The sequence below is a fragment of the Neofelis nebulosa genome, chromosome 3 (assembly GCF_028018385.1).
Source record: "Neofelis nebulosa isolate mNeoNeb1 chromosome 3, mNeoNeb1.pri, whole genome shotgun sequence".
NCBI lineage: Eukaryota > Metazoa > Chordata > Mammalia > Carnivora > Felidae > Neofelis > Neofelis nebulosa.
The window spans coordinates 102,639,356-102,655,523 of NC_080784.1; the positions used below are offsets into that span (position 1 = coordinate 102,639,356).

The 16,168-nt window shown below is 35.4% G+C and overlaps 1 protein-coding gene across 4 annotated transcripts in view; it reads right to left on the minus strand.

Moving 5' to 3' along the window:
* Nucleotides 1–16,168, minus strand: part of AFG2A (AFG2 AAA ATPase homolog A) — a 364,625-nt gene that overhangs the window by 103,523 nt on the left and 244,934 nt on the right. Inside the window, exon 15 of one of the 4 annotated variants that reach the window (XM_058721441.1) lies at nt 9,555–9,617. The exons of the other annotated variants lie outside the window; for them this stretch is intronic. Coding sequence (XP_058577424.1) covers nt 9,594–9,617 — 24 coding nt within the window. The 3' untranslated portion in view covers nt 9,555–9,593. Of the gene's footprint in view, nt 1–9,554; nt 9,618–16,168 lie in introns of those variants that run through there. 4 annotated transcript variants of the gene reach the window in all.

The window sequence follows — 16,168 nt, forward strand, 5'->3', positions numbered from 1 at the left end:
AAACTGCCATGTAATTCTGGACTCTGCCAATACTGCTCTGGATGTCATGCTGACGTCTCCCCTGGGCTCTGTCAATATCTTAGTTTCCCTCTACCCCCTGCCACTTCTCTGACAGCAATACTTTTGCTAAGGAAGTTGCTGGTGAGAAATATGACCCCGCACCCTTTGGGAAGGCATTCACTTCAGCTATTATGGAGCCAAGAATGGCTCAGGACTCCTAAATGGGGAGGAAGATGGGAGGAGGATTAGAACTGACATTTATGCTTAAAGTTTATTATTACCCTCCTATTACATGCAAGGAAATTTAAAACAAATTAAGTCATACTGCTAATAAATAGCAAGGTTATGCACATTGAGTTTATTTTTAAAATAAAAATAACTTGACTACTTTCTCTGAATAGAAGAGTGATTCATATGATGTAAACAATTTTGACACAATGCTGATTAACATTAATTACAAAGTAAAAATCATCAAAATGATGGCTTTGGTGATATTCTGAGGAACAATTTTCCAGACGACTGTCATGTAGACTGTTTTACATAAAAGGTGTATTTATTATTGTTTTGTAACCTTTTATTTCCCAGTAAATGTAACGCATAGACTTCTTTTAATATATATATATGTATATTTAATACTTATTACTGTTATGTACATATGTAATATTTAATCCTCAAAGCAACCCTCTAAGGTAAGTAGGTACTGTTAGTCTTATTTTATGGATCCAAACCTATAATAAATCCTGCAGTGAACATTTTAAACTATTATCGTGGATTACTTGTCTTATTATATCCCAAGATAAATTCCTAGAAGCATAATTAGTAGGACAAAAGGAGAATAACTTAAAAATTTTTGCTATATATTAACTACCCTCCAGAAAGGTTATGCTAATTTATACTTCATAATCACTTTTATCTATATATATTTAATAAGTATAATATGGTGATGTCTAATGTTGGAAAAAAATGTGGAGTGCTTTTGAAAATGTCCAAGAAAAACCTGCCATAGGTCAAATCGCATAACATTGTGTTGCATGTATTCTTTTGGTATCTTGGAACATAAAATTTAGGGTCCTAAATGTCTGTTATATACTTAATTACCACTTACTCTCTACATATATTTAAAAAACAAAAAACAAAAGCCTTTCCCCTTTTTACTTGTCCTTACTAGGAGATCATATAGTAAAAACAAAAGGTAAATACCCAGAGTTTTTAAGAGACTCTCTGCAGTTTCAGGAGTGAACTAAAGAACAAGAGAAAATGAGAAGTGAGACAGGAACGGGACAGATTCACAGCACAGACCGACAGACAGAATAGCCTCCACATTAGCAGCCCAGGGGCCCCAAAGAGCTCCTCTGACATCGGAGTGCTCATTACACCTTGGTACACGATTTGAACATGCTACTTAGAGATTCATGCAGGCAATAAACATCCCTGGAGGCAAAGAGACAATGGGGATTACTAACTTTTCTTTGGTGGGTATTAAGGGAGGGTAGGAAAAACAGTAAGTTATCTGGAATGTGGAAGGAGCACCTTGGGAAGAACAGACAGGTGGGTAGTTAAAAGTGGGAGGTACTATAATATGGTATGGAAAACACAAGTTTTAGAAATAGACTGGGGGATCAATTTGCAAGATGTACAAATATTAAATCATTAACATTGTAGACCTGAAACTAATATGTCAATTATATCTCAGTTAAAAAAAGAAAGACAGGCTTAGAAGTAGAATTATACTTGGCTAAAACTGCCACTTGGTTGGCAAGATTATTTTCTTATTCTTTCATATTCTTAGTTTCCTCATCTGTAACATAGTGATCATCATAAAACCCCTCTAATAAACTTGATATAAGAATGAAAAAAAAAAAAGACTGGAGTTCATATCCACAGGTCTGTTCTCCTCCTCTGTGTGACCTTGGTGAAGCTCTTCATTTTTGGAGTTTTAGTTTTCTCATCAAGGAGAGGGACTGGACCACTATATATAGCATCTCCTTTAGTTCACACATTCTGATAAGACTTTATTCTACAAATAAAGTCTAGTAATCATTAAAACACTCACAATTTATAAAATAATTTCTAACATTTAAAAAATAAAATTACGGATCCATATTACCCACATCATTACAATTAGCATTAGAAGATAATTTTAGTCTACAGCCATACCACCCTAAATGTGCCCGATCTCATCTGATCTCGGAAGCTAAGCAGGGTCAGGCCTGGTTAGTACTTGGATGAACCAGTACTAAAACTGAACCAGTTATAGACTGGGTTTAATGTGTGAAATCATTACATGTATATTCAATATTGAAAATAAACAGAGCAGAATGGGTATTATTTTTCAATTTTAATTTATTTCAATTAAAATAAAACATAGTTGTTGACCTATATTTCTATATCTACATAATATTATTTTAAGATTTTAAAAATATCTCCAAAAAGCAGTCATCCAGCCAAAACAAATAATTTCAATAAGACTAATGTTAATGCCATATTTCTAAATTCTCTCTCACATATTATAACTATGAAACCTGTCATAATTTGTTTTCTTTGCTTACCAAATTTACTATTAATGGCAAAGTAATTGAGGACATTGAAACAAATACGTGTTACTAATTTCCCATGCTTTTCCTCAACCTCTTACTCTGCTGTTTGAAATCCGTGACCTTTGTTTATATTAATAATAAATATATTTGACAGTTTAAATCACTAATCTAGCATCAAAATATCCAAAGGTACTTGTTTATATATATGTCATCTGAGATAGGAAAATTAAGTAAGAGCAAATCCAGTGGGGTTTAAAGGACTTATTACATATAAGCTAATTTATATTAATTATTAAGTTATATAAAAAATAAACATACAAATTACTCTACATAGCTTCTATAAATATTTGCTGAAATGACTGATGCACACGTTTACTCTCCCAAGCTAAATCAGACCAAACTGAGTTAACTGGGACATGGAGGATTTCTGTTTGCAAGTAAGGTTATTTTTAAGAGAGAACGAGATACACTTATTTTAGATTAATGTCTATTAGGTACTATGCACATGTGCAAAAATAATCTATACATGAAAACTGCAGTGGTATTATATGGACTTTCCGGCAAGGAAGCCTCATTTCCTACCTAGAAGGCTGGTTGACAGGAGTTCCCTGCCAGCCATCAATAAAATGCTTTAGACAGTACTGAGCCCCAACCATGGAACATAAGCCTTCAAGACAGAAATACCCCAGAAAGCAAACTCCAGCTCCAGCAGCCTCCTGATCAGCTCTTCTTAGAATCAGGGAACTAAATGTTCTTTCTATTATTTGTCATTCCCACAAAGTCTTACAAATCCATGTTCAGTATTCACCAACTCCACCAATGGCTCATTTTTAGTAATAGCTAATTGTATCCACCTGAACTCAGACATGACTTGTGCTTTGCTCAGAAGTGCACTGAATAATAGTTTTTTTGGAGTGTCTTTTTTTCCCTAAACTAAAAATAAATTTGTAGATTTGGAACTAAACATCTGATTTTAATCAAATGGAGTCCAAATTTAAATAAGACTTTTTCTGTTAGCGTACAACAGAGGTATGCTTAGATGTCTTTGCATAAGCACGTATGAGTGAAATTCGCAAAAAGGAAAATGAAATTCAGAAAAGACTTTATTCATAAAAGAGTTTATTCTCTATAGGATATGTACCCATTAAGTATTGTTAGCTCAGAGCTTAGTTTTTTCACCTTGTATGCAAGGATCAACCAGCATATAAGAAATAGTACCAAAACTCCAAATACTGGAAACATACTTGATAAATACCATTACCATGACATTCTGCTTTAAAATAATTTTTTTAGGGGCGCCTGGGTGGCGCAGTCAGTTAAGCGTCCGACTTCAGCCAGGTCACGATCTCGCGGTCCGTGAGTTCGAGCCCCGCGTCAGGCTCTGGGCTGATGGCTCAGAGCCTGGAGCCTGTTTCCGATTCTGTGTCTCCCTCTCTCTCTGCCCCTCCCCCGTTCATGCTCTGTCTCTGTCTGTCCCAAAAATAAATAAAAAACGTTGAAAAAAAAAAAATAAAATAAAATAATTTTTTTAAATGTTTATTTATTTTTGAGAGAGACAGAGTGTGTGTGTTCGTGCCGGGGAGGGGCAGAGAGAAAGGGGACAGAGGATCTGAAGTGGGCTGTGCACTGACAGCAGAGAGCCAGATGCGGGGGCTTGAGCACATGAGCAGTTGAGATAATGACCTGAGCCAAAGTTAGATGCGTAACTGACTGGGCCACTCAGGTGTCTTGCCTTGTTTGTTTGTTTGTTTGTTTTAAATAAAATGAATAATTTTGTAGGTATATGAAGTACAAAAGACTGATGCTGGTGATATAGCCTCAAATGCCAAAACTATGAGTAAAACCTTTTTTTGTCTTTTTTTTTCTAATTATAGTATTATTATGCTATTAATAGCTGAGCAGGCATTGGGCTAAGTATTTATTTTATTTTATTTCTTATTTTTTAAAATTTACATCCAAATTAGTTAGCATATAGTGCAACAATGATTTCAGAAGTAGATTCCTCAGTGCCCCTTACCCATTTAGCCCATCCCTCCTCCCACAACCACTCTAGTAACCCTCAGTTTATTCTCCATATTTATGAGTCTCTTCTGTTTTGTCCCCCTCCCTTTTGTTATATTATTTTTGTGTCCCTTCCCTTATGTTCATCTGTTTTGTCTCTTAAAGTCCTTATAAGAGTGATGTCATATGATTTTTGTCTTTCTCTGACTAATTTCACTTAGCATAATACCCTCCAGTTCCATCCACATAGTTGCAAATGGCAAGATTTTATTCTTTTTGATTGCCGAGTAATACTCCATTGTGTGTGTGTGTGTGTGTGTGTGTGTGTGTGTGTGTGTGTGTGTGTCTCCCCCCCCCCCCCCCCACACACACACCACATCTTCTTTATCCATTCATCCATCGATGGACATTTGGGCTCTTTCCACACTTTGGCTATTGTTGATAGTGCTGCTATAAACACGGGGGTTCATGTGTCCCTTCAAAACAACACACCTGTATCCCTTGGATAAATGCCTAGTAGTGCAATTGCTGGGTCGTAGGGTAGTTCTATTTTTAGTTTTTTGAGGAACCTCCATACTGTTTTCCAGAGTGGCTGCACCAGCTTGCATCCCCAAGGGCTAAGTATTTTTTATTTAATCATCTAACAAAGCAGTGGTATTTAAAAAATTTTTTTTCAAATATGATAAAATTAAGGCTCAAAGAGCCTAAGTAACTTGGCCAAGGTCAGACACTTTGAAAAGTGGAGTCAGATGCAGAGGCCAAGCTCAAACCATAGTGTATTTCCAGGCAAATGACTCACCAGGTGAAAGTTGCCACTCTGGTAATGCAGGTCTCTGAAGCTACATGTATCCATATATATCTCCCCCTTTACTTTGAGGCTAAAACTACTATCTGTGGCTCTGATTCCTTGTTGAAGGACTTCCAGTTATATTTACAAAGTAGCAACGATTTCCAATTTTATCACTTCCAAGGTTGGAAGCCAACATTCCCTAGTTATGCTAAACTCCTTTCAGTGGATTTTTTGTATGGTATTTATTTTGCCCATTACTATTTTCTGAGGGTACCTAAAAGCAAATAAACTAAGAACATTTCAGTTCTTTGTAAACAATACATTCTCAAAAGGCATAGAACTAAATGGATTAAATGGAATGGTTAAGAAAAAGACAGCTGATATACATATGTGGAGGCAGTGAACAAAGAGAAAGCTTTATGTATCATCTGATGATATGGGTTGCAGGTAGGTGATGAAGAAATAAACTGAGAGGCTGTTAATTAGAACTAGGGAAAAGAAAAAAAAATTCAGGTAGCCCCTGTAGGCTGTTAAAAATAAGTAAATGGAGAATATAGGTCCAGGAAGAAAAGCTAGGAAACCAGTAAACCAAGGATGAGATAAGAACAGTCAACATAGCAAAAAAGGTGTCCTTCCTGTCCCCATCTATTTGTGTTAATTTATTGAGAACATAAGCTCATGGTAAAAGAATAACAAAACAAGCAGTATAGAAATGTGTAGTGTGAAAAGCAAAAATCTGCTTCTTCTTCCAATCTTCTAATTTCCCTTCATAGAAACCAATTTCTTCCAGACATTTTCTATTCTTAGATATATCCAATTGTCCATTAAAACAAACAAAAGAACAGCAAAACGAGAGTATAATTTCTTGCTTGTTTTTAATCTGCTGGTCAAAATTTATCAGTCTTTGCCCACAGCTTCTTAAAAGAACCATGTCACAATCTGACAACTAAGGTTTACTCTATTGGGCCCAGGAAGCAGGAGGGCAAAGTGCTTTCAGTGATATAAAGCAGCAGGATTTTCAAGATTAATCTTCATTCCATTACTCATTTGAATCCTAGAAACAAGTTAATCTAGGTAAAATAAAATTAAGTGGCTACGATTTCTCAGCATTTACTCTAAATTGTAAATGGTAAACTAAGTGTGAAAAAATATACCACTATCACTGACTCTTAACTACAGACAATCCGTATATAAAATGGTACTTTCCAGCTTGTATGTTGTGAGAATCTGTACAAAATGTAGGTCCTTCATGACTTCCTGGACTAAATGGTATGGATCTAAAGGACTGAAATCTCTACTGATTTCTTCCTCCAGTTAGTAGTTCACTCTGTTTACAAGCAATTTCTAAGGACTATACTAGCTTGCTGATAAAACTGACACTTGCCACAGAACATTTTTCTTCCCTAACCAAGCATGCCAGGAAAACTTAAAAATTATTAAGGAAGGTATTGTTACCCTGTGGTTCCTGGTTGAATGTCAAAGGATTGGTGAACAGGTTAAAACACACATTTTTATGTTTATAGGTACTTTTACGGGAACATGGTCTTTAGCATGAACCAAAGAATGTTAAGAATTACTAGTTTATTAAGAGTATTCTAGAGACTAGAAAATGAAGATAATAAAATATAAAAATTAAGCTCATTTGCTGGTAAAATGCTTATCTTCTAAGTGAATACTGAATTTAAACTTCAAATTTTTCTGTGATACTTTGAGTCTGAAAACAAAAGGCAGTAACAATAAATAGGAGAGACTCTGTTAATCTACCTCTGTTTATCTGACATCCTAGATTTAATCTCTGTTCTACACTTCCTCTACAAAACATTATGGCTTCTACTGTAGTGATATCAATCACAGAATGTCTATGATTTGACAAGCCAAAATTGTATTAAATAATAGAAAAGTAAAATAAATAGAAAAGTAAAATAATAAGTTATGCAGGGTTCTGGCAGGGATTTTGAAAAGATGTATCAATTTAGGAAATATTTCCAGAAGAGTGGGAAAGTTAAAGAGTCTCTACAAGTGATTTGGAAGAACCCAAGGAGTAGCAACTACAGGAAGCTGATACCGCTTAGGAGGCTAGGGGTCGGGACCAGAGGCATGGGAGAGAGTTGTATCAAAACTTAAATAAAGGTGAACTTCCTGGCTGGGGGGGCGAGGGGTGTGGCAGCTCAAAGTATAGTATTAGGAGATACAGTCTATAAGACGACATGGCCAATGTTGGAATTACGATACTATGGTAGAGAAAAAGTGGGAAGACATATTCTGACTTCTTTCTCCTCCCACCTTCTAATCTGTTGATGCTTCCCACTGGCTGAACCCAGTGGAATGCAAGCCAGGGCTATATAATCCACAGGCATCACCTCAATCTCCCTTCTTTATACAGACATGCACATGCAACCCTGACAAAGGCAAGAATATATATGGGAAGTGAAACAAGAACAACTAGCACAATGAACTACAGAACACTTATTATTTCTTAATATTGTTTGATAAGAATCACTTTAGTATCCTGGAAAATAAGCCTAACTCTCATCATCATCTAAATATGTTACTCCCAAAGACTTTGTTACATCCTATCTATAACACTATAGATGCTTAGCTTTATAAAAGTCTAACAAACCTTCCAGATAAAGTCTGGAGTTTAGTTACTGTATGCAGGTTAACTGCCAACAACAACAAAAACCAGTGGATAGTTAGATAATCTGCTTACTTGGATCTATTTTGTTTTTATAATAGTTTTGTCATTGTGGTCTGGGTTTATTGTTTAGCCAAGATGTTCCATTAAATCTGTTCTTTCTTTGTGCTTTTGGTGTCATACCTAAGAATCCATTGTCAAATCCAAAGTCATTAAGATATATTCCCATGTTTTTGGAAAGGAGCTTTGTGACATTATCTGTTGTGTTTACGCTACTGACACATTTTGAGTTAATTTTTGTATATCGTTGAGGTAGAAGTCCAATTTCAATTACTGCACATGGAAATCCACTGGTCCCAGCACTACTGATTAAAGAGTCTATTATTTCCCCATTGAATGATTTTAGTACCTTTGATGGCCGTATGTTCATGGGTTTATTTCTGGATTCTCACTGGTTTTATACAGTCTATCCTTATGTTAGTACCACACTGGTTTGATTGCTGTAGCACTGTAGTAAGTTTTGAAATCAGGAAGTATAAGTCCTCTAACTTTCTTCTTCTTCTTTTTTTTATCAGTATTGTTTTGAATTCAGTACCCCTTGTATTCCATATGGATTTGAGGACTGATCTTTCATTTCTGCAAAAAACACTGCTGTAATTTTAATAGGGATTATAGTAAACCCGTAGGTTGCTTTGGGTGATACCTACATATTTACAATATTAGGTCTTTAATCCACAAACATGGGACATCTCTCTGTTTATTTAGATCTCCTTTAATTTCTTTCAGGATGTTTTATAGTTTTTAGTATTCAAGTATTTCACCTCCTTCGGTAAGTTGTTTATTATTATTATTATTATTATTATTATTATTATTATAGTTTATTTTATTGTTTTGGATGCTATTGTAAATGAAACTGCTTCCTTAATTTCATTTTCTGATTGTTCACTGTTGGTATATACAAACACAACCTAAAGTTGTGTTGAGTGCCACCTAGGAAACAGGATGGCCAGAATGTGATCTAACTTTTGAGCATCATATTGCTTTCATCTAGAACATTTCATGCAAAGGTGATCTAGTAGCTAATTTTCAATAGAATTCTCTAGAATGCATCAACATTTCATTCATGACTTTCTTCCTAATTCATTTCTTCCTAACATAAAAGTCATTGCTTCAATACCCTATTGCCATGAGGCTGGCAGGATACGCACAGTTCAGCTGCCATATTAAAGTAGACTTTCTTGTGAATTGCAATATATGGCAAATGAAATATAATAAGAAAGTCTAATTTTTCACTTGATTCTATGAGATAAGCAAGAGCAAAAAGCTCTAGCAAACTTTTCAATATGTTTTGTTAATTGTTTTGTAGAAGATACTTTAAAAATATTTACTGAAGGATGAGTAAAAAATAAAATGAGAGGTAACTGACTGTACTAGCACAATGGAAAACCGCTACTGTCAGACCAGGAAGAAAAATTTGTAAATTTTATATCATATAATGACATTTGGAGACAAGGATTAAAACTTCCTGTAGGGACAGAGGGGATGGAAAGGACACTTAATCTAAAGCAACATGACACTCATCCACTTGAAACATATTTCAGTATGTCTTCCTTGCAGCTTTTCAAGTTTTCTAATAGCTGTTCCTGGGTATTGCCTGTAGAAGGAGATTTGAATCCAGCTCTGAAACCGAGGAGGTGTATAGTTTTGTGAAATTCACTTAAAATCTCTGAATCTTCACTTTGTCATCAAAGGTTGTATGAGAATAAAATAAGAACATATTTAAAGTATGCAGCACTAACCAGGAATTTATTGTTAGTTATACTGTACTTCATCCAATAAGTAAGCCAGAACACACACAAAAAAATAGGACTGCCTGCAGAGTCTCTCCATAGTTAACATTTTCCTGGTAGAATGCCTCTCAGTTTTAAACATCCACACCTTAGAGAATATATGTCTCTTAATTCATCATTTTCCAGCTGATGTTTATATAGGAAAAAAATTATACTAATATTCCTCAAACTTAATATAACATTTTAAACAAAAGAATGTATGGGGAGGGGGAGTCATATGTTACATTCCGAATACAATAGGTGGAAAGAGGACATCATATGTATTATTGACATTTTGGAAAGCCCTCTGAGTGTCATCGAAGCAACTGTTCCTTAACAACTAGATTTGATTGTTAGGTTAGTAGGAAGCCATGGCTTAAGCATTTTATGCCCTAAGATTATAATTTGTTATTTTAAAGACATTTCACCGTATTCAACTAGGTTTTAGGAAATTGGTTGGGGATTTTGGGAAATGAGATCTTGGCTAGTGATTTCAAGCAGTACGTCTGATTTTCTAGGATGTCAAGTTTTCAGCAGGGGATACTCAAATGCTAAAAAGGCATTCTAATTTTAAAAATCATCTTTATCTTTTTAATTTATATTTTCTCAGAAGAAGATTTCTCTTATTTATATCTCCCAGGGCTTTTTCTCTCAAGAGAACAGAGTACATACTCAACAGCATACAGCAGGTATTTAGTAAATAAGGAATGAATAAATTATGTTCATCCTATTCTTTTACATATATGTATATATACTGTTACATATTTTTATGTCCAGTGCCATACCTATAAGATGAATTTTTCCCACAAATGTTCCATTGATTCAAAATTCACCTTTTCAATTGTACTAACTCGTGAGGTAGCTGTGTTATTAGTACCGTTACGTACTTAGTTTATTGAATGTCATGTGGTAAAATTTGCTGTGACTACGAAAAACATTCACCTTGCCGTACAGAGATTATAGAGGTGATGATCGTAATAGTACAACAGTTAATCTTTATTGAGTCATTACCTGCTAAATACTTTGTAAAAATCATCTTATACAAGCTTTATAAACTATGAAACATACATTATTACTATCACAATTTTACATATGAGATAGTATTGTCCAGGGCTGATCAGTTACTAACTAGAGGTGGGATTTGAATGAAGACTATATGATTGCAAAATCCATAATCTAATCCATACCACTAAACTATACGACTTATTACTGCCTGATATTCTGGAAAATTATAATCCTGAATAAGACATAATTGATGAAAAATAAATAAAATAGCAAAAAATGTATAATCTGGTACAGAGAATCCCCTGACATATTTATTCATGACATATATCTCAGTGAGTATTTATTTACTTTTTTTTTTTTTTTTAAATTTTTTTTTTTTTTCAACATTTTTTATTTATTTTTGGGACAGAGAGAGACAGAGCATGAACGGGGGAGGGGCAGAGAGAGAGGGAGACACAGAATCAGAAACAGGCTCCAGGCTCCGAGCCATCAGCCCAGAGCCTGACGCGGGGCTCGAACTCACGGACCGCGAGATCGTGACCTGGCTGAAGTCGGACGCCTAACCGACTGCGCCACCCAGGCGCCCCAGTATTTATTTACTTTTTAAGGGAAAAAACCCTGAAAACTCAATTTCTTGGCAATTCTTTGCCTAGTTCCACCAGCAGTGTGCTGATAAACATTGAACGATTCTTTCCCCAGAAAAAAACACAATAAAACACTGATCTGTAGGGACTGCCGATTTCCATAGTTTACATAGTCCCATCATGGCAACTGACCATTTAAAAACTGATTTGCAACATTCTTGATAATTTCAAAAGCCGCCCTTGTAAGGTGGCAAGAGCCAGTTTGAGCATATCACTGGGTCCAACTACTTCAAATCAAAACAAAGTGTTAACCTGAAACACAGTTTAAGTAATGGTTACTGTCTCCTGTAAATGCTTTCTTTAAAATCCCATGAGAGGGGTGCCTGGGTGGCTCAGTCAGTTAAGCATCTGACTTGATTTCTGCTCAGGTCATGATCTCATGGTTCATGAGATCAAGCCCCGCTTCGGCTTGAGGAGCCTGCTTGGGATTCTCTCTCCCTCTCTCTCTCTCCCCCTCCCCTACATGCTCACACGTGCGCTCTTGCTCTCAATAAATAAATAAATTTAATAAAAAAAAACCATGAGACATTCATGATTTAGTATATGGCATCACTCACATAGGTGTGAAATGAGATTTTATAAAGTTTCCCATAAGCAAAAGAACCTGTTAAGAAGATAAAATGATAAGCTACAGACTGAGAGAAAATATTTGCAAACCACATATCTGACATTAAATACATAAAGAACTCCCCAAATATAACAGTAAAATAACAAAGAATCCAATGAGAGCATGGACAAAAGACACGAGAAGACATTTCACTAAAGAAATGATACGGATGACAAATAAACAGACCGGAAAAAGTTCAACATCATATAACCACCAGAGAAATGCAAATTAGAGCTATGATGAAATATCTCTGCACTCTTGGTACACTAAATGCTGGCAAGGATATGGAGAAACTGGATTTTTCATATATTGCTGGTAGAAATATAAAATGGTACAGCCACTGTGGAAGATAGTTTGGAAGTTTTTAAATAAAGCTAAACATAAATTTATCATGTGCAGTAGGCAGAATAGTGCACACCACACTCAGTTATTCTCCCCCATCCCACCCCAAGATGTCCATAGGCTAATACTTGGGACCTGGGAATGTTACGTTATTTAGCAAAAGGAACTAAGGTTACACATGGAGTTAAGATTGCTAACCAATTGACTTTAAAATGGGGAGATTATTTTGGATTATCCAGGTAGACCTGTGTAATCACAAGAATTACATTATATAACATTACCTAAAGATTAAATGTAGAAGAGGGAGGTAGTACAGAATCAGTCAGAGGAAGATGTGACTATGGAAGAAAGGCACAGAGGAATGCAACTTTCCTGGCTTTGAAGATGGAGGAAGGGGACATGAGTTAAGGAATATTGAGAAGAACTAGGAAAGACAAGGAAACAGATTCGCCCCTAAGGCCTCCAGGAAGGAATATAGCCTTATTATCACCTTTATTTTAGTACAGTGAGACCCATGTTGGACTTCTAGCATACAGAAATATAAAATAATAAATTTGAACTGTTTAAAAGCTGCTGGTCTTGTGGTGATTTTTTTAACATTCTTTTTAACATTTATTAATGTTTTTGAGAGATAGAGAGAAAGCATGAGTTGGGGAGGGGGAGACAGGGAGGAGACACAGAATCTGAAGCAGGCTCCAGGCTCTGAGCTGTCAGCACAGAGTCTGACATGGGGCTCCAACTCACAAACTGCGAGATCATGACTTCAGCATAAGTCGGATGCTTCACCAACTTGAGCCACCCAGGCGTCCCTTGTAGTGATTTCTTAAGGCAGCAAGAGGAAACAAATATACCATGTGACCCAGCAATCACATTTTTGGGCATTTATCCCAACGAAAGTAAAACTATTCACACAAAAAATATGTACATGGATCTTTATAGCAGCTTTATTCATAATAGCTCAAAACTGGAAAAAACCTAACTGTCCTTGGATAGGTGAATGGTTAAACAAACTCTAATACATCCATACCATGAAATACTACTTGGCAACAAAAAAGGTACAACAACTATTGATATATTATCCAACTTGGATGTATCCCAAGAACATACTACTTAATGATAAAAGCCAATCTTAAAAGGTTACATGCTTACTGTATGACTGAATTTATATGACATTTAAAAAAATTTTAATGTTTATCTTTGAGAGAGAAAGGGTCGGGGAGAGAAGAAGTGGGGTAGAAGAGAGAGAGGGAGACACAGAATCTGAAGCAGGCTCCAGGCTCGGAGCTGTCAGCACAAAGCCTGATGTGGGGCTCAAACTCATGAGCCGTGAGATCATAACCTGAGCCAAAGTCAGATGCTTAACCGACTGAGCCACCCCGGTACCCCTTATATGATATTTTTGAAATGAGAAAACTGTGGAGATAGACATAGACCAGTGATTGGGAGTGGACAGAGATGAGAGGAGTGTAGTAAAGGCATAAATAAGATAGTTTCTTTGTGGTGATCTAAGATATAGTGCCATATCTTGACTGTAGCAGTGATTACATGAATCTATAAATAGGATCAAACTGCACTATACTAAATACATGGAAACACACATGCATATACACACACAAGTGAGTACATTCAAAAACTAGTGAAAACTGAGTAAGGTCTGTAGTTTAATTAACAGTATTATACCAATGGCAATTTCCTGGTTTTAATATTGTTCTATAATAAGATGTAACTATTGGGGAGAGATGGGTGAAAGTTTCATGGGATTCTATTTACTATTTTTTTCAACCTTCTGTGAGTTTATAATAATGTCAAAATAAAAAATTACAAAATAAGGGGAAAGAAAAAATAATCCACTGGATATAAAACTAAGATATTAGAATAGATATTTAAGATATAAAATGTTATCCCTTAAAAATTTTAAGTTTTAGGGGCACCTGGGTAGTTCAGTCGGTTGAGCGTCCAACTTCGGCTCAGGTCATGATCTCACAGCTCATGAGTTCGAGTCCTGCGTCAGGCTCTGTGCTGACAGCTCCGAGCCTGGAGCCTGCTTCGGATTCTGTGTCTCCCTCTCTCTCTCTGCCCCTAACCCATTCACATTCTGTCTCTGTCTCTCTCAAAAAAAAATAAATAAACATTAAAAACATTTTTTTAAATTTGTTTTATATGTTTATGTTTTTTAATGTGTTGTATAATGTACTTATATATAATTTATAAATAAAAAATATGCACTATTGGTGGTTCATGCTGTAATGTTCCCATAGATACATGGAATAAAAAAGTTTACAGGCTACTGCTCTGAAGTATTATTAGCCTATCTTTATTAAACAGTGAAAAGCAAAATGCAATATGGTATTTCTATGTAATATTATCTCTAAAATATTCATCTAGCATTAAACAATAACAGCAAGTATACTAAAAACAAAATATTTTACTATGTAGCAATGGAATGAAGCACCAGCCCACTCTAGCAATTAGTAGTTTATATTGCTTCTTTCTAGAAAAGGCAATCCTGATACACTTGTCCATCATCTGTAAAAAGCCTTTTATCATCTAATTTATGTATATTGTTGTTGTTATTATTATTACTAATACCTTGTGTATTCTTATTCATTCTTTTTTAGATAATTTGTGACTTCTAATTAACACTAGCAATAGTTTTGGAGGTTATGAGAACACATGAAAATAAAACTGAAACACCCAATTTTTGCTCAGCAAGGTATGTTTGCTCTACAATGCATATTTGAAGAGCACTGGAAATTACCAATAAAGATTAGAAAATTCAAGTTTCATTCAAGTTGCAGACCATTTTGTTCTCAACCAAAGAGTCTCTTTATTCAACTAATGATTGGTGTTTTTAATGCATTTCTGAAAAAGAACAATTTATGATTTTGGAGTGGAATCTGGCAAATGCAGAACTGTTGCTAGACATTAGCTATTCAAGCGTTAAGCCATAAAGACTCTTATCTCTGTATCTGTCAATTTTTGAGATACTGTTCTACAAAGTAAGTTTAGAATTATTCATGGAAATTTGTTAAGTCTTAGGTGGACTTATAGCAAGTGATTAATTGGCTTAGAAAATATTTAAAACATTTAAAGTCACTCCCTCAAATATGAGGATGTTCACACTACAGCTATACTGGTCTTTCCTGATTTGATAAGGAAAATAGGCAAGGAAAGATTAAATTTAAAATACACTTTTATTTTTTTGTTGTTTCGTTCATTTTATTAAAGTTAACTCATTGTTCTTTCATTGCGCATTCTTGAAAATCTTCCTCTTAGGGTAGTTGGCTCTCTAAACTGGGCTTCTTAAGATTTTACTTTGAAGGTAGAGCATCATTCACTACAAAAAATATGATTTAAAGTCATGGAATGAGAAACTCATGTGAGGACATTAGATCTTTACTATTATACTGAGACTCAGAGCCTGTGATTTATTTGTTTTTTGAAAGAAACTGACACCCAGCTCGGAGCCTGGAGCCTGATTCTGTGTCTCCTTTTCTCTCTGCTCCTCCCCAACTTGTGCTGTGTCTCTCTATGTCTCTAAAAAAATTAACAAATGTAAAAAAAAAAGGAACTGACACCTTGTCACAGCTACCTTGCTGTGGAGAGGTTAAAAAGTTGTCCAAGTTCCAGACAGCGAAAGAGCAGCCTCTAAACTGACAACATGCAACGTGCTTGGACAAGCACTTTCTTTTTACAATGAAGTAACAGGATTACTTTTTCGGTGCAACCAAATTCAAACAGTGAAAGGAGCCACTCCAAACCGTGAGCTATGACAAAC